Source organism: Notothenia coriiceps, unplaced genomic scaffold, assembly GCF_000735185.1.
Source record: "Notothenia coriiceps isolate Sejong01 unplaced genomic scaffold, NC01 NC01_scaffold00031379, whole genome shotgun sequence".
Lineage (NCBI taxonomy): Eukaryota > Metazoa > Chordata > Actinopteri > Perciformes > Nototheniidae > Notothenia > Notothenia coriiceps.
Window position 1 is genome coordinate 1,119 of NW_011364080.1, and position 20,215 is coordinate 21,333.

The 20,215-nt window shown below is 39.3% G+C and overlaps 3 protein-coding genes across 3 annotated transcripts; 1 reads left to right on the forward strand and 2 right to left on the reverse strand.

Moving 5' to 3' along the window:
- Positions 1 to 412: 412 nt before the first annotated feature.
- Positions 413 to 7,449, reverse strand: chic2 (cysteine-rich hydrophobic domain 2). Its single transcript, XM_010787829.1, has 6 exons — positions 7,036 to 7,449; positions 5,693 to 5,747; positions 4,095 to 4,250; positions 3,938 to 3,994; positions 3,641 to 3,700; positions 413 to 3,010 (listed from the first exon to the last, which is right to left on the reverse strand). Exons 1-6 carry the CDS (start codon positions 7,167 to 7,169, stop codon positions 2,960 to 2,962), a joined length of 513 nt encoding a protein of 170 aa, XP_010786131.1. The 5' UTR covers positions 7,170 to 7,449; the 3' UTR covers positions 413 to 2,959.
- Positions 7,450 to 11,003: 3,554 nt separating this feature from the next.
- LOC104959919 (OCIA domain-containing protein 1) lies at positions 11,004 to 13,660 on the reverse strand. Its single transcript, XM_010787830.1, has 8 exons — positions 13,467 to 13,660; positions 13,168 to 13,252; positions 12,999 to 13,052; positions 12,859 to 12,906; positions 12,091 to 12,214; positions 11,827 to 11,999; positions 11,353 to 11,502; positions 11,004 to 11,215 (listed from the first exon to the last, which is right to left on the reverse strand). The coding sequence occupies exons 1-8, from the start codon at positions 13,518 to 13,520 to the stop codon at positions 11,178 to 11,180; spliced, it is 726 nt and encodes a 241-aa protein (XP_010786132.1). The 5' UTR covers positions 13,521 to 13,660; the 3' UTR covers positions 11,004 to 11,177.
- A 2,680-nt stretch (positions 13,661 to 16,340) lies between these two features.
- On the forward strand, positions 16,341 to 19,783 carry LOC104959921 (sodium-dependent phosphate transport protein 2B-like; the record flags this gene model as incomplete). Its single annotated transcript, XM_010787831.1, has 7 exons — positions 16,341 to 16,364; positions 17,445 to 17,511; positions 17,624 to 17,734; positions 18,428 to 18,556; positions 18,918 to 19,061; positions 19,177 to 19,288; positions 19,591 to 19,783. Coding segments are annotated over exons 1-7 (780 nt in total), but the record flags the coding sequence as incomplete, so codon positions are not given.
- Positions 19,784 to 20,215: the final 432 nt, after the last annotated feature.

The window sequence follows — 20,215 nt, forward strand, 5'->3', positions numbered from 1 at the left end:
TGGAGAAATCCCATTGACTCCGAGACGAGGGAACCGGTAGTGGTAGAATGCTAACTCACTTCCGGGTATTAGGACTCGTCACTTCATCGCTCATAACCAACCGAGGTAACACCCGCCCACCTTATCACCTGAATCTCCTCCTAGAGCAACATTGTGTTTTTTCAAACCAATCACACTCTGCAGGGGGAGTGGCAGTTATTTAGCATTTAAAGCTACGGACACAGAATCACCACTTTTGGAACAGAGCTGAAACAGAGGGGTTATTGCATGCATGATCTGTTTGGTATTTCGAGAAGCATTTTTTGTATAAATCTGAGACCTATAATATATTGTTGAAAAAGAGTATAATAGGGGACCTTTAATGTAAACAAGCAGGGGGGGGGGGAAATCACGCAGACTTGGATGCCCATAGCCTTGTTTATTGGTAGTTTATTACTGTACATCTGCATACCTGCTCATGAGTCATATGTACATATATCTTTCTCTCCCTCGTACACACACACACAGACCACTCAGGGTTATATAAAAAAAGGACTCATTTTCTGTGCAGGATTCAATCACAGTCTGAGATCTACGAAGAACACTTGAATCTGCATACACACATACGCGCTCACACCACAAATATCTGCATATGGCCTTATGCCTTGATTCATATAGAACAGACCACAATCAGAAATATAGGAAAGTGACTGATGATATCACTTCATTACCCAGAGGTAATAGTGTATGTTTGTGTATTTAAACATATAAATGAACACAATGTCTGCGCTCTTTGTGGGTCCATGGAGTATGTGCTTCCTTTACTATCAAATAGGAAGACCACAGAAAGGTTAGTTTTCTTTATCTAAGGGGCATTTTTCAATTTTCACAGCCAAATGTATTAGTTATTAATTATTCAATAATGTGTTATCTGAGTATTGTACAGGAGCCCCTGATGTAACTCTGGAACAAACCTGACAGTAGGATTTTCCAATAATACATGTTGTTATAAGTATAATCCCCTGAGAGTGACTCATACAATCACTGGAGCTGTGTGACCTAAATCAAAGTGGCCTTTCTCAATCTTAGTCTGTGGATGTTTTAATAAATCATGAGGTGTGCCGAGTGGGAAAGGCTAATTATATGCTATCCTTTATGGATAAATGGTTGTACGTTTCATCAAACTAAATTGTGCTTTATGATATATGTTAAAAGGTTTAAAATGTATATTACAGCTTTTTCACAAAGCATGATTGTAAGATGAATAAGATGCTAGATAAAGGACAAACCAAAAAAGCCACATGAGCATTCATTTGGAGTCCTGTTTGAAGCCAAATGATGAACCAAAGTTTAAGATGTGCACTCTTTTATCTCTGTATTGGTCTCTTACTCCTGAGGGAAAACATCAGCCTGCTGCTGGAAAATTCTGTCATTTTCATTTATAGAATATTTCAGAATATGAAAAAACTGATTAGTGCTGCAGCTTGAAGTCCACTAACTGACTTTGGAGTAGTCTGGTGACACTCAGCGCAATTATCAAGCTAATTTAAATGATCCTGCTTTATGATACATAACCCTGGTATTAACACCTTATAAAGAGGACCTAACACCTATGGTAACCCCAGACCTCTGTATTAGTCAGATAATATCTTAACAGATTATCTTTCTCAGAAGAGCCACATCCTTAACTTGAGCATTCATTAAGGTAATCCAAGGTCAGCCGATAAGGAACAGAGGCCATGTGGCGGTGTTAAGGACTCATTGTGTGCTTTAGTGTTGACATGTGACCATAAAGACAAAAATAAAACAATGGCAAATCTTATCAATAAACAAAAAGGCCCATTTCACAAATGCACAGACTATATGCCCACTCACGCATTTATAAAGTACAACAAAAGCAACAAAGATGTTTTATGGCAAACAATAGCATCAAAGAAAGAACCCTGCTTTACAGAGTATAGTCTCTCTTAATGTCTGATGTGTCTCTTTTTTGCTTGTTTCTCTCTCTCAAAGACACACATAACACAGTGAAAAGTTTTGCAAGCATTGACTCACTCATTTTCACTATTTAAGTAAACAAAACTTGAGATGTAAGTGTCTGCTTCACTAGTGGCTTTCTTCCAGCTTACTTGTTCCACTGCGCAGTAAAAGCAGTTGCTAGGCAGCCAGCCCATCACCTGGACAAACATAATGTTGAAGACAAATTGTTCCAGGTAAACTGTTCAGCATTAAGACCCATTCATACCACGGAGAATACAGTCAGACTGTGTGATTGTCACTGGGTTAGGGGTGACGCAGAGACATAAAGCTGACAGGAGGATGTCTGCTAGTGGAGAAGAGGAGTGACATTTGAGAGCCCAGCATGCTCCTGTAAGACTAGGCAGTCTGCTACAGAGTTGATTTGGATGAAGGTTCCTTTAAGGTTGTGCGTTATGTTGCATCCGCAGCCTTAAATAATGATCTACAGAACCAAAACAACTTTTACAAAAGCACTGGGGTGGTTTTTTGCAGGTGAAGTTGGTGGTGAGACAGTAGGTAACGTGAAGGTTTTTTCTCATGGCCTGACTGTGCCATGTGCTTAGTTTTGGGAACATACCAGGGACACAATTCCAGTCACAGCTCAGAGAACTCAATTTAGGAGTCCAGTCTCCTGCTCCAAAATCCATAACGCTGCCCATAGCTGGTTCTCCCCTGACATCCCCAGGTTGGTGCTGGCTAGCGTGGCTTAACGTTGTGCCCGCTTGCTCGGTAAGTCGTGATTTAATGGTGAATGCAATCCATTAACAAGTGTTGGGATGCTGGATTTGTAAACAAGGGTAAAGAGAAGTTATGTGCGAGAGAACGAGTAAAAGAGAAGAGGGAAAATCGATGCTACCCTGTAAACATAAATATTAGGGAATTTCTTCGGGAGCTTGGCAGCCATTGTAGTTCTATGACAGATCTGGGCAGCCGTGGAGGTTCAAGATCCGCCACACTCGGGCTAGTCCGGTCTGAAGATGGGGATCTTAGGTAGGAACTCTATTAGGATTACCTGCAGGAGATAAGAGGGAAAGCTGTTACTATGAGAGGGTGGAGAAGTGGTAGGAAATGGCGTTTCAATTTAGGTAGCTATCAATTTAACATCTCAGGTTTTACGTTGTGCATCAATGATATCAGGTACATTAATGTGCCGGGTATTTATTTAGTGGATTATTCATTATCATTTTTCATTATTTATAGAAAGTCTAAAATGAAAATAATGACAGACAGTGACAGGAAGGAAAGATTGTCTTTGAGAAACACATGAGGAATTTGATATATAACCCATAAATTGTGATTAATTACCACTTATCATAGGTTGTATGTGCAAGGCAAAGTTCAAACTAATTTTAGCAATGTAGGTTTCAGAAAAATATGCATGGTTTTCCAGCAAAAATGTAAAGCCAAGCTTAACTTCAGCTGGTCACTGCATGAAACAATGAAATACATTCAAGCATACATTCTCTAGCAGATTACCTAATGACATGGATTTGGTCATTCCCAGTTTACCTTGCATTGGTTGTGACGAGAATACACTTATTGCCGCCATGATATATACTGTATTTCAAGTTGTAAAATATGTCATCTTTGTACCAGACCTTGTGTTTTAGATGTTATTATTGTCTCTCAAACAGATACTTACATATTCCATCATGTTGTTGGTTTCACACTTCCTTTTGCTTAGTATCCAATGCAAACACAACTGCAAACAGAGAGCAATATTGATCAGACATTTTCATAACATTTCATATTAAGTTCACAAAAAACATTTTGTTTGTTTGTAGCCTTTATTTAACCAGGTAAAATCCCATTGAGATCAACAATCTCTTTTTCAAGGGAGACCTGCAGCACATTGGTTACACTTAAAACAACAGAAAACAAAAAGGACATACAACATAATTACAGGGGTACAAATTAAATGTACACCTTCAATGCTCACCTTGTGGTAAAGTCTGGTGTTCTCCCACTCAAGGAGTTTCTCTAAAGATCTTCTTGTCTGGAAGGCAACGAGATAATTACTTGATATTATTATCCCTTTTTCCAGAATTAGATTCACTATGATGTTGATGGATATGCAAAACGGATGGGTTCCTCACCCTCTTGCTGAGGCAGATGACCGGCCACAAACTGAAGCCCAATGTGCAACAGCAGCAGAGGCAGCCACACAGGAGCCACCGCACATTCACCGGCAGTGTCTTCCTCAGGCAGCCGTTCACACGGTTGATACTGGCTTTGAATTCCTCTGGTGCCACCTGAGGAAGTGTACATACAGTTAGTAACATTGAGTGTTTTCAGATGGAGGGTTTCAATGCTTTGAGTAGCGTTCTAAATCAATTTAATCTAGGCCACATACAGTGGGGCAAAAAAGTATTTAGTCAGCCACCAATTGTGCAAGTTCTGACGCTTAAAAAGATGAGAGGCCTGTCATTTTCATCCTAGGTATACCTCAACTATGAGAGACAAAATGAGAAAAAAAAAAATCCAGAAAATCACATTTTCTATGGGGTTGAGATCTGGAGACTGGCTAGGCCACTCCAGGACCTTGAAATGCTTCTTACGAAGCCACTCCTTCGTTGCCCGGACGGTGTGTTTGGGATCATTGTCATGCTGATAGACCCAGCCACGTTTCATCTTCAATGCACTTGCTGATGGAAGGAGGTTGTCACTCAAAATCTCACGATACATGGCCCCATTCATTCTTTCCTTTACACGGATCAGTCCTCCTGGTCCCTTTGCAGAAAAACAACCCCAAAAGCATGATGTTTCCACCCCCATGTTTCACAGTAGGTATGGTGTTCTTTGGATGCAACTCAGCATTCTTTCTCCTCCAAACACGTCTAGTTGAGTTTTTACCAAAAAGTTCTATTTTGGTTTCATCTGACCATATGACATTCTCCCANCTCTGTGGTTCTGGGATTTTGCTCACCGTTCTTGTGATCATTTTGACCCCACGGGGTGAAATCTTGCGTGGAGCTCCAGATCGAGGGAGATTATCAGTGGTCTTGTATGTCTTCCATTTTCTAATAATTGCTCCCACAGTTGATTTCTTCACACCAAGCTGCTTACCTATTGCAGATTCAGTCTTCCCAGCCTGGTGCAGGTCTACAATTTTATTTCTGGTGTCCTTTGACAGCTCTTTGGTCTTGGCCATAGTGGAGTTTGGAGTGTGACTGTTTGAGGTTGTGGACAGGTGTCTTTTATACTGATAACGAGTTCAAACAGGTGCCATTAATACAGTTAACAAGTGGAGGACAGAGGAAGCTCTTAAAGAAGAAGTTACAGGTATGTGAGAGCCAGAAATCTTGTTTGTTTGTAGGTGACCAAATACTTATTTTCCACCATAATTTGCAAATAAATTCTTTAAAAATCAGACAATGTGATTTTCTGGATTTTTTTTCTCATTTTGTCTCATAGTTGAGGTATACCTAGGATGAAAATGACAGGCCTCTCTCATCTTTTTAAGTGGGAAAACTTGCACAATTGGTGGCTGACTAAATACTTTTTTGCCACACTGTACATGTAATCTGCATTTCCATGTGGTTTACTGTCAACACTGTTGTGCCAACAGAGAACAACATGCATCATATATTATGTATGATGTGTTAGCTGGTGGAATATAAGGTACATATTTAAGATGTGAAAATGTAATTTTGCCATGAGTCATATGCATTATTTATTACAAAAAGATACTCACCTTTCCTGTAAGTGCTGAAGGAAATTCTGACTCAAATTTGTTGCTAAGCCCAAACCTGTGGGAGAGAGGGAAAACCTTACTCAGTTATACATAGGCAAATATGTGCAGTTAAAATAAAAATTTACAAAAGGGGCATCAAGTCTACCACTATTTTACATTGCAGGCCCCCTAGTTTACGCCTGCAGCTATCAGGGGTTATTTTGACAAGTTAAATATGCCAAAGGATAAACTTCCTCATATCTACCATCTGATTTATAAAAGGAGCCCCATAAAACAGACAACATATAATTATATTAAAATCGGATATTATAGCATCTTAGCTATGTGAAAAATGATAGGCCTACATGGCTGTGTTAGACCGCCAAAAACCCAATATGACCATGTACCCTAAATCTAAATCAAACCAAAAGTGATTGCCCACAACATCATACATCTTATTTTTCACTACATTACACAGCCATATGTGCCAACAAGAGTAACAAAGGGAGTGCTGGCATACAATGTAGTATCAACACTGTAGTGTGCGAGAGAGCAGTGAACAACGAAACAACACTTTTAATTTCAAGTGAATCATCAGCACGTTGTGTGCTCCTTCAGTTAATACTGTTACAACTTTGTGTTTTTTTTTTAACACAGTAGCTAGCTACACAGAAATGTTATTGAGGGTACCAGTAAAGTTACATTTGTAGGGACTTATACCTCACTACAATTCAGAGGTTAATTCAGATGTGTAATGTACTTTTACTCTACTGCATTTATTTATACCTTTAGTTACTTTGCAGATTTGGATTAATGATGTGAAACCTAATCAACACGTAAATAAGACTTTAGTCACACCTGGAGTAAATTCACAAGCTTGCACTATAAAACATTTAGCTCCACCTTTACCAGCTGTGATAAACACTTTAATGCATCAATAATTATAATCAAAACATGTATAACTCTGAGATGGGCCAATGTATAATGGAAACTTTTACTTTTAGTACCTCAAGTATATTTTGATGCCAATACTTTTGTACTTGTCGGCTACTTGTAACAAAGTATCCCTGCTCTTTGGTAGTTCTACTTTTACTTCTAATTTAGATAACACAAAAATAGCAAATACAACAACATACGTTAAAAAAAAGTATGTGATGTAGCTACTTTAGCTAAAACGAAAGCTCAATCTAATCAACCACTTATAGCCAGTTAGCTGGGTGCTAATTTAGTAGCTAGCTGTCTGCGCTAGGTCACCATGCTAACTCAGTTAACAGCCAGTGATCCACGGAGACCGCGGCTGCTGATCTCTTAACGGTACCGGTAAACTCCTCTCTGGTGGCCCCTAAGTGTCGCCGGGTGCTTACACAGTGACGTGGCCGGAACCTCGCACCACCACCGGGTCCGGAGCGTACTTGAGGAGCTGCTCCTCCGCGGCCCTGTCCTCGTCCTCCTCTTCCTCCTCCTCCTCTTCGTAGATCTCATCAAAGTCCTCCATCATTGCACAACTCGGCCTCGCGCTTCCCGGGACCGACACCGGGACAGACACGATGCCGACGAACAGCGAAACGGTACCGTTAAAAGAGTACACAGAGAACCGTGAAGACAACCGCACAGAAATATCCACCCGTCCCGGAGACGAAACAGTTCACATCGTTTTGCTCCGAAACAAAACATCAACATCCGCCGCAGTAACCGGAAGACACCGGAAGGGACAGACCTTAGGCTTGTTTGAGACGCGTTGCGGCTCGCCTCGAAAGTAGACGAGAATAGCCGATCGCAGCCGGGGGAGGTCTCAAAAAGCTCGCCTGAAGTCGGACAGCTCCGAGTCGGCTTCTTCTTCTTCGCCATCTTCGCCTTCTTATTCTTCTTCTCTCGGTTTTTTGGCGGATTGCAAACCACTTTAAGGTGCATACCGCCACCTCCGGAGATGGCTTGACTCGGTTTGCATTTATAAAGAATGCACACGTGTTTAATCGTTAATGTCAGATATGTACTAAGTAAATACATTTGTTCCTGCTCAAGATTAGATTCAACTTTATTGTTATTGCACATATTACAGGTAGCCTACTGAGACAACGAAATGCAGTTTAGCTTCCAACCAGGAGTGCAACAAGCAGTAAAGTGAAAAGTAATGTACACAATATACAGGATAAAATATAGAATGAATTGAATGATGAATAAACAGTGAGGGTATGAATACACTAGATATACACAGCAGCCTGTGAGCAGTATGAACAGTGTGTATGAATATGCTAAGATATATAAAATATGAAAACGGTAAGCAGTGCAAGTATAGTATAACATATATAGATATTAATTTCATGATGATAAACATTGTGGAACAATGATGAAAAATGTGAATGGAAGTGGCGACGTAAAACTGACACAAAACAACAACAAACTTTTGCCGAGCCAATTGGAGAGTTTGGAGAGCTTCATCAGCAGCACGGGGTAAAAAACACCAATGAGCGCTCAGCTCGAGATACCAGCGAGTCGTTTCCCATCAAGCATTTCGCCTCCGCAGCCCGTGGAGAGGAACTGCGGCGCCTCGCCGCGCCTCGCTCTCAAGGCTGCGGGCGTCTTTGTCCCGCGAGATTTCAACGTCTCATGTGAGCGAGCCTCCAGAGCAAGTCGGACAAAATGACTAACCATCATGCAACACACGAGCAAGACGTTGATCGAAATTGCGCAGGTCTCGCTTGTCTCAAACAAGCCTCTTATTATACATCCATGGGACAGACGCGCTTACGCTGAGAGTTACGTCATCTCCGTTCACTCCAATGGACTACGGCGCTGCGCCTGATAATTTCCCCTTTTTTTTAACAAAAGGAATGAAGGGTGCTTTATGGCATGCAGCATTTGTCCTGTTTTTTATTTTAAGTGTAATTATTTACTATGACTTCAGTAGGTATTATAAATATGGAAATATTTTGCATTTATAAATGTAAGAATTCTTACAACAAAATCCATATCTCTATCATTGTCTCTATATATATGTACAAGACATGTACATGTATGTTCAAGAATATCTTGTGTTCTGCATTCAACATTTTTACAAATCAAGTAAATGTTTTGAAGTATAAGCATTACATTTACTCAATAGGAAATAATCAAGTAAAATACAGTACCTTACGTAGAATTCGGTTTAGTTATTTTTCACCGCTGCTGCTATAATTTATTATTAATCATTACTTTTTATCCCCAATTTTAACGCTGAAAATATTAATACAACTGGTTATATGTAAATATTATGATGATTATAATATTTATGAGTTTACCGGAAGTTGTTCTAAAAATCCTTCAAAATACGCCATGAACGTTGGAGAGATGTGACATTTGTACTGAATCTGAACCCAACAGGCTATAGATTTAAATTAAGACTCAGATACAGCTTAAATGCCTTGATTTCACACGCAGTTAAATACAATTTTCACACAAAATGTGCCGGTCTTTGTCAATACATATTTTATTTTGAAAGTTTGACCAGAAGTCTTAATTTAACACTCAAGCAGCGCGAGTCTACTTCCTTCTGGAAACAGCTTGCCATCGAACAGCGTTAGTTTAATTTAAGTGTTGCCCTTTTAAAAAAACATAGTTTTCGCACATTTAAGTTATCCATCAGGGCATATATCAGCCCGAACATTTTAAATATTTTATAAACATCGGCCCTAAAGCAATCTGGATATACCGGTGTGAAGACAAACGAATCACAGGTAAACTTTTTCTTCCGCTCATCAGCCGTGGATATCTGAAGTGGTTTTTCAAGATGATGCGAAATGAACATTTTAAATGGATCTTTCAAGAGTTCAAAGGTTTGGTTCCTGACCTCACGAGCGGGATTGTAATAGTGGTACTTTTATCGTGTGCTTTGTTCGGCATACAAACATATTTCAACTTCACTCAGGGAGTGCTCAGTGTTGGTGCTACTGTGTTTCAACATGGGCACCTCCAAAGGCTCTTGGCGTACCCTTTTTACCATAAAACCTCTGCTCAGCTCCTCGTGAACATCACAGCTCTGGTGTTTCTCAGCGGCAGTCTCGAGAAAGGTGTTGGCACTGTTCGCTTCCTGTTCTTGTTCCTGCTGCTGTCGACCACCACAGGCTTTTTCTATAGCTTCCTGGATCTAATGCAAGAAGACAGCAGCCGGAGTCACGCAGAGGGGCTGCTTCCTGCGGCCCTGGCATGTGTGGCTCTCACTACCATGCACACAAAAATGACTAAAGGATTCCTGTGTGGGGTCAGTTTCCCCACCATGGCTCTGCCTTGGGTGCTCCTCATAATCACCACTGCCGTCGTTCCTCACAGTGTGCTCCCCTGTAACATTATTGCCATCCTGGTTGGTTGGATGTATGGGAAAGGATGGTTCTCTCTTCTGAATATATCTGCAGAAAGGGCTGGCACTCTGGAGAAGATGATGCCTTTCCGGTTGTTGAGGAGCATCAGGGGTATCAAGTTTGTTCCTGCTTCCACAGAGGAGAGGAGGAAAACACTCCTTCCACAAATCAATCCAACCCCTGGTTCCTACCCGGTCCAGGCTTATGCTCCATTGTCCAGCATGAACCCAGCCAATATGACAGCCAATATTTATGAAGGCTGGTCCAACTCGACTGCCGCTCTTTCCGGTCTCACACCACCTGTTATTCCCCAAGGCTCTGGGCCAAATCATGGACATGGTTCACAGCAGAGTGTTGGCCAAAGCTGCAACCACAGCCATAGCGACGGCCACGGTCATAGTCATGCTCATTTATAAGCATGATGATTTATTTAATTGCTTTACAGTGTTCCAACCATATAGAGGAGCCTTGCTGCCAGGCACCTGCAGCGTCTATCGTTTTTGGCTTGATTTTACAGTAGGGTATTACAGTATTTGTCGACCGTCTGAAGCTTGTATTTTAATGACATTTGTTTAAATGTTTGACGTTTGTGTAACTTTTGTACATACATTTAAAAAAAATAAACATTTTTTACTATCTACAAATAAACTTTGTGTACTAAATACTTAAAGTCTTGGAAGAAAAACAAACATACGTAACACACATCCAGTATATTTAAAGAGGGCAGGATTAAGTTTAGTGTATGTTAACTGGACTGAAACTAATTTATTTTCATCCTCTCATTTTTCAGGCAAAACTAAGGACAAGGTATACTTGTATAGTGTGACAAAACTAATTATGATCTGCTGATGTTGTGGTCAAGCTATACACTTTTTAAATCGATACGTCCCTTGAGATAGATTACAAAAATAACAGTTATAACCCAATCAACGCTGTCTTTGTCGATCCAAATTGTGCTCTATAGCTTGAATATGATCTTTTTGTGTCTAAGAATAGAGGACAGTTTTTTTCTTCTTGTATTTTGTTTTATTTGACTGTTTTGCAAAGACATATCAAACTCTACAACTTCAGGACACAAGTCAGACTGGAACAACTAAACCACTGGGCTGCCATCTATACTGCAGTATATGTGATGCCAGTGTACAGATTACATCTTCATTTCACACAAGGACTCATTCCTCCCAGGAATCTCCATAGATGTTCTTCTTCACTGTAGCATAAGAGACACAAGAAGAAAGGGTTTAGTGTTTTACTGAATCATTTAAAAACAACAGCTGCACTCATTTCAACTCCTAGTCTTTTCCCAACCCAGCAAGTGTTTTAAACATCTCTGCAGTAGAAGCTTACCGTCTTTCCTGGGTCTCCCTGGCTCCCTATCAGGTGACGGTTTAAGCAGAGTCTCTGACTTCTGAGTGAGCGTGACTTCGTAGTTCTCTCTGTTCTTGCCCCTCAGATCCTCATAGAGGATGGGCTTCTTCCTGGGCTCTTCGTCTTCAACTGAAAGTGGTGGGGACAGTAGACAGGGACAAAAAGCGTTATCTAGGACATAGTGAAACTTAGCAGGAGTAGGAAACACATTTCATAGTTTGATTTATTAAGTAGAATGAGGAAAACGATGTCTGGCGCCATCAATAAGCCTAACTTATCTTTAAGAAATACTCTTCAGTTATTTAATCTGTGAAAAAGCACACTCGGCTCATTGTCTTTGCAAGTTTGCATCAATTATAAATGTGAAACCTCATCATCATGACGCTCTTTAATATTGATTATTTTAACAACTCTTCAAAAGACTAATTATTACACTGTATCTGAAAAACATACTGTAGCTCCCTGGAGCGCTGAAGTCATCTGCTTTGCCCATTGGCACAGGTGACTCTGAATTGTAGTCATAACCTTGGGCGACAGGCGCGTGGCTGGGGCCTTCTGCAGCCTGGAACATGGTGTCAAATGACTGGGTGTCTGGGTCACTCATCTCTGACTCAGGGCCTTTGGATCTGGGGAAGAGAACAGAAACATATTTAAGTAGTAGATGGAGGATGAAAGCATATAGAGTCACACACGAGTAAGTGTGTGTGTGGTACTCACACTCGTGGAGGCAGTCCTTTTCTGAGGGCCTCTCCAAGAGGGGAGTTCTCCAGGCTCTTGAACTTCTCTTGGCATGTTCCCATGTACGATATTTTCCCAGCAAAGTAGGCACAAACACCAGCGACTGGATAGGCAAACGTTTTTGTAATTAAATATTTTATTCTTTAAGACCTCACTCTTGATCAGACATTATTTTGGCCATTACTATTTGCTCTTTCATATAATATTCAGGCACATTTAAACTAGGAGCAAGGGATATCATCACTGAGAAGAGTTGTGTTAGTGAATATGATACAGTAGCTAATAACATTATTGACAGTCCTCACATATTGACTAGGAAAACAAGTTAAAAACATTTCGTAATTCAGTCAGAGGGGATGTGCGGTTTCATATCACACTAATAATAAAAACTCCACTGCCGGTTTATTTGGCGAACACGGTCAATGCTAGTGCAGTCCAATAACAGTCAATTCCTACCTTAAAGATTTTACAACGTTCAGTTTTTCAGTAAAACTGTTTTGGAGAGGTGTTGATCCAGATTTAAGATTTTTCACAAAACAAATGTCCCACCGGAATAATAATCTGATTGATTCTGATAATAGTTTTATTAGTAACACCAGACCAATCGACTTATTTTTTAGGGACTGTAGTTTGTGTTGTTGGTTCATGCTTTTATTTATTTTTTACAGTTAGAGGTGTTCTTAATATTTTGTCCACTAACATGATGCAAAATGTCTAATCTCCCAGTTTTAACAACCATGAACTTACAGACGACTTTGGGTATACTTCCAAACTTTGGATGCGCAGTCAGAGCACCTGTAAATAAACAGAAAAGGGTCAATTGAAAATGTAAAGTATGTTTAAAATAATTTTACAGGCTGATTCCTCTCCATTGTGAATAGCATTACCTCTGACAACTAGGGCTTGAGTGAAACCCATGCTGAGCATCGAGAAGGGCACAGCTGTAAAGGAAGCATGTTGAAGTCAGATTTAAGAAGACATATTTCCTTTTAGCTGTGTTTATTTACACAACATAACACATTTAATATGTCTTGTATGTGAAAGAGAGAGACTTACACCTGTACCAAAAGCTTTCCTGGGCGCACTCTTTAAACACCCTCTTCTCCTCTGTTGTGGGGATGTACGAAACGCCCATAGGCTCCTGAAGATAAACACACACACTCACCAGAGTTAGCTTTAATTCTGTTAGTTAGTTAGTTCATTCGCACTAGGCTTATTGGCAAGCGAAATAGGCAGTCCCACCTCACAAACTAATAAGCTTTCAACAGCAGACAACCCTATCCGCAGTTCATCCAAAGTTAAAGCTAGCCAGCTAACACGTTAGCATCCCAACGCGTGTTTAAGGTTGTGTTTACCTGTGCTACCTTTTGCGTACCCTCCTCTGTATAACCTGCGGTGGTGGACGACATGTTGACGACAATATCCGGGCCTATTTAATGTTTCAAAGCTTGTTAAATAACAAACTGTAAGCCACTTGGCGGTCTGGTTTCTCTGTTTGGTACAATGTCATTGCTCCAGATAGCGGCACTCACTGACATAACCCGGAAGTTAAAAAGTATAATTTGAAGGTGAAGCGACACAATTGTTGTTGTCATAAAAATACTCAGAGCTCATCATTTTTACAAATGATCATACATACTATACATGCACATAAATAATCCCAAACGATTGCATGAATTAGACAAATGGGCTTTTAAATGTGTCTTTTATTTTGTAAATGATAGTCTCATTGCAAAGGTATTCGACCTAGGCCATCTAGTGGTTGTAGCCTAAATAACAGTGGAATATCTTTTTGGTATAATAATGGCAATACAAAGTAGTAATGTAATAGTAAGTCATAGTAAAAGTTATATGATTATGAATAGGCTATTGTATTTATTGTTCACAACTAAGCCTTTGCATTGTAGGCTAATTGCTGCACAAGTTACACAACTGGAAGAATAACATAACATTACATAGGCCTACATTACTTTACACTATTCTCTTACATTGTTATATTTATATTTTTATATTTCGCACATTCACTTTCTTTAGTTACATAAATAAGTACAATATTTCATTAAGTATCAATTGTATAACTATTTTGCTTACTCTGTGCTGCAGTATGTTCATTTTGCATCTACAAATGACGACAATTGTTTTTTTTAAAACAACAGTATTCCAGTTATTTACATCCAAACAATGTCAAGACGTTGCCAATAGGGAATAGGAAATGTTGTAATGGCATTGTATGGTGTCTAGGTGATGCTGTTGATACTGATTGAAAAAGAAGACTTTGATTGCCTCTTACATGTGATTGCATAAAGTAGAGCTAATATTTTATGCTAGTGCTGAAAAAGATAGTATCTAAAAAATTGTATCTGTTTAGACAAAGCAGGCACGAAGAGACAGAGGGGTGATGATGAGTGACTACACAATCAATAGGCTTACATTTATCGATAAAACTAAAAATAGAGGTGTATATTTTCCTTTGTTGTCCCAGTTATCCTCCATTCAATATTACTGGCAAAATGACATGAGAGGAAGTGCTAGAACAAAATTAATTTGTGTTTGATCTGTGGTTGTGTGTGTGACAGAGGAGGGCTATGATTATTTTTTGTTCACACACCAGAGCGGTTTAGGGGCCAATCAAATGTAAAATTGGCTGCATTGTCACTGTAGAGGGGCACCTGTGATTAATTATTGGTCACTTGAGCTAACAGTCAATTATGTCTTAAATGCCTCACATGAGAAATGTAAATCTTTTAACCAGTCTTAAAAGAGGCAAGTTTAATGTAAACCCATCAAACACTTGTCTGCCTTCAGCTTTGTAGTGGTAGAGTTGTAGTCATAGTTCCTTTGTAGCCTAATATAGAGCTTAATATAGCTCTAACCTTCTAAAAGTTGTGTTTATAGTTCAGAAATGATACATTTGGTGTTCATATGTGAAGATTATGTAAAGTATATCTAAGATTCAATGGAAAAACCCCATTGGCTTTTTGTCCCAGGGAACCAGGGTGGTTCTAACCTTTGGCTTGGCCTACATCACAAAACATCATCCCTCCAGGACTCTGCAATATTGATTGGTGTTTCCCAATGCCAACAATGACATCCTCAAACGTTTTTCTTTGTCCAGAACTCAAAGACATTCAAGTTTACTGTCATAAAGGAGTTAAGAAACCAAGATATATTTACATTTAAAAGGCTGAAATCAAAGAGCTTTTCTAAACGATCACTCAAAATGATTAATGGATTATCAAAATAGTTGACCATTCAGTTAATAGTTAACAAATAATGGATTCATATTTAAAACTCCATTGTGCATTGAGATGTTAAAGTACAGCGATAGGGACTGTATGTGTGCACACCACTCAGAGACAAAAAAATAGAAGATATTTCCTTTTTTTTTTCTTTATTAATTTCTTTATAGTGTTTATAGTTCCTTTATAAATTCATGCAAATAAAGCATAGTGAATTATAGATTTCCTCCAAACCTTTTCCAGTCACAGCTTCCATGTGGCCGAGGCTGAATTTTGTCCCTCTCAGTTCTTTGTGCCATCATCAACAGTTTGATGGGGCTAAACGTAAGTCGTTGATGTGTTGGAAGTATTGAACAATGGGTAGCTGTATTAAGAGAATCAATACATTGCTCCAAAAAAATCTCATCATGTGCCCAAAATAGAACATAGTGCACATCCGGCTACCCCCTCACTACCCCATGCGGTCTATCTGTTAGGATAAACCTTTGCCAGGGAGTCATTCTCGATGACACTCCTCTCACATTGGACCACCAGCTGGAGCCAGCATCACTGAGGGCTGTGGAGTACTTTTGTTAAGGCCATACAGGAATTCTTTTTTTAAATGGATGGACATATTTGCAAAACGGACCAACAAACAATAGAACCTTATATAAATCTCAGGCCTAAAACCAGGCGTTTGGGTAATAACATCAAGTGTAGGTGCAGGTGAAGGTAGACACCACCAACTCAGGACTTATCAGGGACCATGTGAGGGGGATTGCAACACAACCTGCAGAGAGATTACAGTTAACAGTTGAAGGTAAGACTAAGCAAGGTTTGAAAGGCGCGGTCATCTTATCCATGTGAGGGAACTCCCTCTGTGATGTGAACGGTGCACATCACACTCTTCTCTGCCCTCCACGAACCTCAACCTCCAATCTTTAACTCTATCTGCGTGGAGGTAGCACGTCTAAACCTGAAGCCCAGGTGAGCTCAGCACACATAGGGAGCATGGACTCGCGCGGCCAGCCACAGGTGAGGACAAGCATAGCTTCTATTGATCTGAATGATGTATAAACTGTTTCATATTAATTTACTATTTGAGATTGAATACAATACAATAAATTGTATGTATTAAGGGTAAATAAATCACAAAGATATGCTATTGCTTTATACAGTGTATTATATACCTGAGTTATACTCTTACAGATATACTTTTTTCTCTAAACTTAGCTTAAGATTTTTACGAGGCCTTTAGGTGTGCTGTTATTATTATGATGGTAACATATTTTATCATAGTAACATAATGAGATATCTTATAGTTTGTACAAAGCCATATTTCTATGTTAAAAGTTCTTAAGGTATCATTTTGATAAATGATTAACATGAGTTGCATGTAAGTCTATCAACACGTTTGCCCTGGCTGCAAACACAAAGGACAAAATTGATCCAGGTTATTGAAATACTGGTAAAGTATTTATATTTATATGGAATTGATTAATCAGGTGATAAAAGAACACATTGACATTTATCTTGAAAAATATTACCTGTTTCGACCATTAAAACATACAATTGTTTAAAAACATGTGTTGATACTATTATGGACATACATTCACAGAGTGTTGTGTACATGAATGATATACATCATATAATATAAGTACATTAATAAAGATTTGTTTTAATAGATAACACATTAATTCAAATATCTAACTGATCATAATGTTGTTTGAATGGAATTTTACTGCAGCTAGACCACATGCCAAAAAGATCAATACCCTGGCGTGTGTGTGTGTGTGTGTGTGTGTGTGTGTGTGTGTGTGTGTGTGTGTGTGTGTGTGTGTGTTTGTGTGCGTGTTACATACTTTGTCTAACAGTTCATAATTAGCTGTTAAACAACTCTAAGTATGTAACACACATACATGTTGGTCAAATGTAATGATTTGATTTGACTGAAATGTCTTTTTCAGACAATTAAGGTTCATACAGCTCAAATTAAACTTGAATACATTTCCTAGAAAGTATGTGACATTTTTTATTTTGAAAAATAGCATTTCCCCCAATCATTCAGAAGGAAATCCTTGTATAATATATAATTTTCCCCCTCTCTTTTTTTAGCCAATGGCTACTCAAAATAATTGCGAGGAAGGCGACAATATCTGTGCTAATGACAACATGTGCAAAGGTATTTATTTTTGTGTGAAACGCAACAGAAGGCTTTTGATGAATTTTGATGATGTAATTGATATAGTTTTACAAAGAAGTGCCGTAAATGTGCATTGGTTTGTCTGTCTTAGAGGTCAAAGCGAGCCTTGCACACTCCACTGTGGCGTTGGTTGAGGAGGAGCCAGAGGAAATAGACCCGTGGGACCTGCCGGAGCTGAAGGACACAGGGGTCCCATGGTCAGGTAAAGACTTGTAATGGAGCAATTATTACTAAGGTACAGTGTGGTCTTATCATTGCACTTTTGGAGGATAACGTGTTTCCTGATTAGATGTACATGACCATGTAATACATTTACATGCCCACTAAAGTATACATATCCTACTGTACATCTGACAAAGTGTACATAACATAACGCACATAACATTGTTACACAAGCACATCATATAAATACATTCAAATAAACAGTATAACTGGAGTAACTGATTCTGCCAAGACATAATTGCCCTATTAGTCGACAATTTATCAAATTAGTGTCATTTATCGGGCTACTTAGAAAGATAAAATGGAAGTCATAGATAATAATGTATATGATAACGACAGTAGCCAGTGAGACAGACAGCTCAGCATGTGCCAACAAACTGTACTGTTATGAGTCATGAGGGCAGTGCAATGGACTTTTATCACTTCAGATATTTTAACATGTATTAGCACAAAAAGCACAGCTGTTATCACTAATACTAATGAAGGCTGCACTCTGTTTATCTTTACCACCTTCATGGTCCTACTACTTTGTAACAGAGCCATTGATTATGTTAAGAATCACTCACTGGTTTCCATGTGCAGACTTTGAAAAGACCCCAAAAAAGGTTTGATGCAATCTGTTCCCATGTTTATTATTTATTATTTATTTGTCAAGTCTCTGCTCTCACTCTAGCTTTGGATACCAAAGGGAAGGTGTGGAGAGTGTTGGTGTCGGTGGGGAAGTTCATCCTGCTGCTGGGTTTCCTCTACATCTTCATCTGCTCTCTTGACCTCCTCAGCTCAGCTTTCCAGCTTGTTGGAGGTAAACACAGTAACACCTATCTTAAGCCACTTTTATATTTAGTTTAACTTAATTTAAACAGGTTTGTCCTATTGAGATTCAAGATCTCTTGTTACAATGGAGAGCTTAGAACAGCAGCAACTTCAACACAACGCTTTAACGACTTACTCAAAAGCACATAGATTTGAGTAACATCAAACACTTATAATGCATTTTCATTATATTCCTTATCATTGTTTTATCATTGTTGGATTGATGTATTTTGTATGGTTACTTACCTTTTTATTCCTATGTATTGTAACCTTGTCCAGAAAGAAGCCAATGATACTATTACTGTTTGAAGGAGGTAATATGCACATACTCCTATGTTCTCCTTGCCCAGGAAAGGCAGCGGGGGACATCTTTCAGGACAACTCGGTGCTGTCCAATCCTCTGGCTGGTCTGGTCATCGGTGTCCTGGTCACCCTGCTGGTCCAGAGCTCATCCACTTCCTCATCCATAGTGGTCAGCATGGTCTCTTCTGGACGTGAGTATGAACACACACACACACACACACACACACACACACACACACACACACACACACACACACACACACACACACACACACACTCTTAAGATTACCTTTGTTGCTTCGGCAGTGTTATCCGTCCAGCTGGCCGTTCCTATCATCATGGGCACCAACATCGGCACTTCTGTCACCAACACACTCGTCGCCATGACGCAGGCTGGTGACCGCAGCACCTTTCGCAGGTAATTCTTTTGTATTTGATGGATTGGTTCCTTTTACTGCCTTTCTCTGCAGTCAAAAAGCCCTCAACATGTTCAAGAACATTGTGTTCTTTGTCTAATATCCTATATTTAGCCTATCATTTATGATCATCAAATGTATCTGAAAAGTCACAAAATGTGGAGATTTCTATTATAAATAGTTTTACTTTCATGCTTTCTTACTAGATGACTTATTCCTGTACAGCAATAATATGTAATCCCATTAGAAAGATCAAAGGTCATCTCACTTTGCATTTATCTACCTCCTTTCACAATGTATCCAGGGCCTTTGCAGGGGCCACAGTTCACGACTTCTTCAACTGGCTCTCCGTGCTGGTGCTGCTGCCTCTTGAGGTCGCCAGCGGATATTTGTACAAGATCACGAAGCTCATCATCGACTCCTTCCAAATTGAGAGTGGAGAGGCCCCGGAGCTGTTAAATGTGATCACTGATGTCCTCACTGAGTCAATTATACAGGTAAAATGTTTCGCATAATTTCTGATTATTGACATTCTGGACAAAATGTTATTAGGTAATTTAAGCTATCCTGTGGGATTAAAGAAACAATACATATTTTTAATATAATAATTGTTTATTAACTCCATTATCATTTTGAAATTTAGCTGGCACTTATATCCAGTTTGAATTTGAATAAGCAGCCGTTTTCATTTCATTTCAAATCTTTATTTATGCAGGTGAGCCCCTTGAGATCATTGATCTCTTTTTCAAGTGAGACCTGCTCAAGTAGGTTCCACATGAAACGTAAAAACATAAAACAACAGAACAACAAAAAGGACATCATACAGCATCATTACAGGGATTACAATTTATCCACATGAACAGGTACCAACAGCATCCAATTGTGTAGCATCTAGAGATGTTAAGATTCACCGATTCGCATCGGTGCAC

Excerpts from the sequence above, each read along its gene's own strand:
- LOC104959919 (XM_010787830.1), bottom strand. The coding sequence starts at position 13,520 with ATGTCGTCCACCACCGCAGGTTATACAGAGGAGGGTACGCAAAAGGTA. Across the intron at positions 13,253-13,466 it reads GTACGCAAAAGGTAGCACAG|GAGCCTATGGGCGTTTCGTA; the intron begins GTAAACACAACC and ends GTTTATCTTCAG. Across the intron at positions 12,215-12,858 it reads AAGTATACCCAAAGTCGTCT|TCGCTGGTGTTTGTGCCTAC; the intron begins GTAAGTTCATGG and ends TTGCCTATCCAG.
- chic2 (XM_010787829.1), bottom strand. The coding sequence starts at position 7,169 with ATGATGGAGGACTTTGATGAGATCTACGAAGAGGAGGAGGAGGAAGAG. Across the intron at positions 3,995-4,094 it reads TCATCTGCCTCAGCAAGAGG|ACAAGAAGATCTTTAGAGAA; the intron begins GTGAGGAACCCA and ends GTTGCCTTCCAG. Across the intron at positions 3,011-3,640 it reads CCAACAACATGATGGAATAT|GTAATCCTAATAGAGTTCCT; the intron begins GTAAGTATCTGT and ends TATCTCCTGCAG.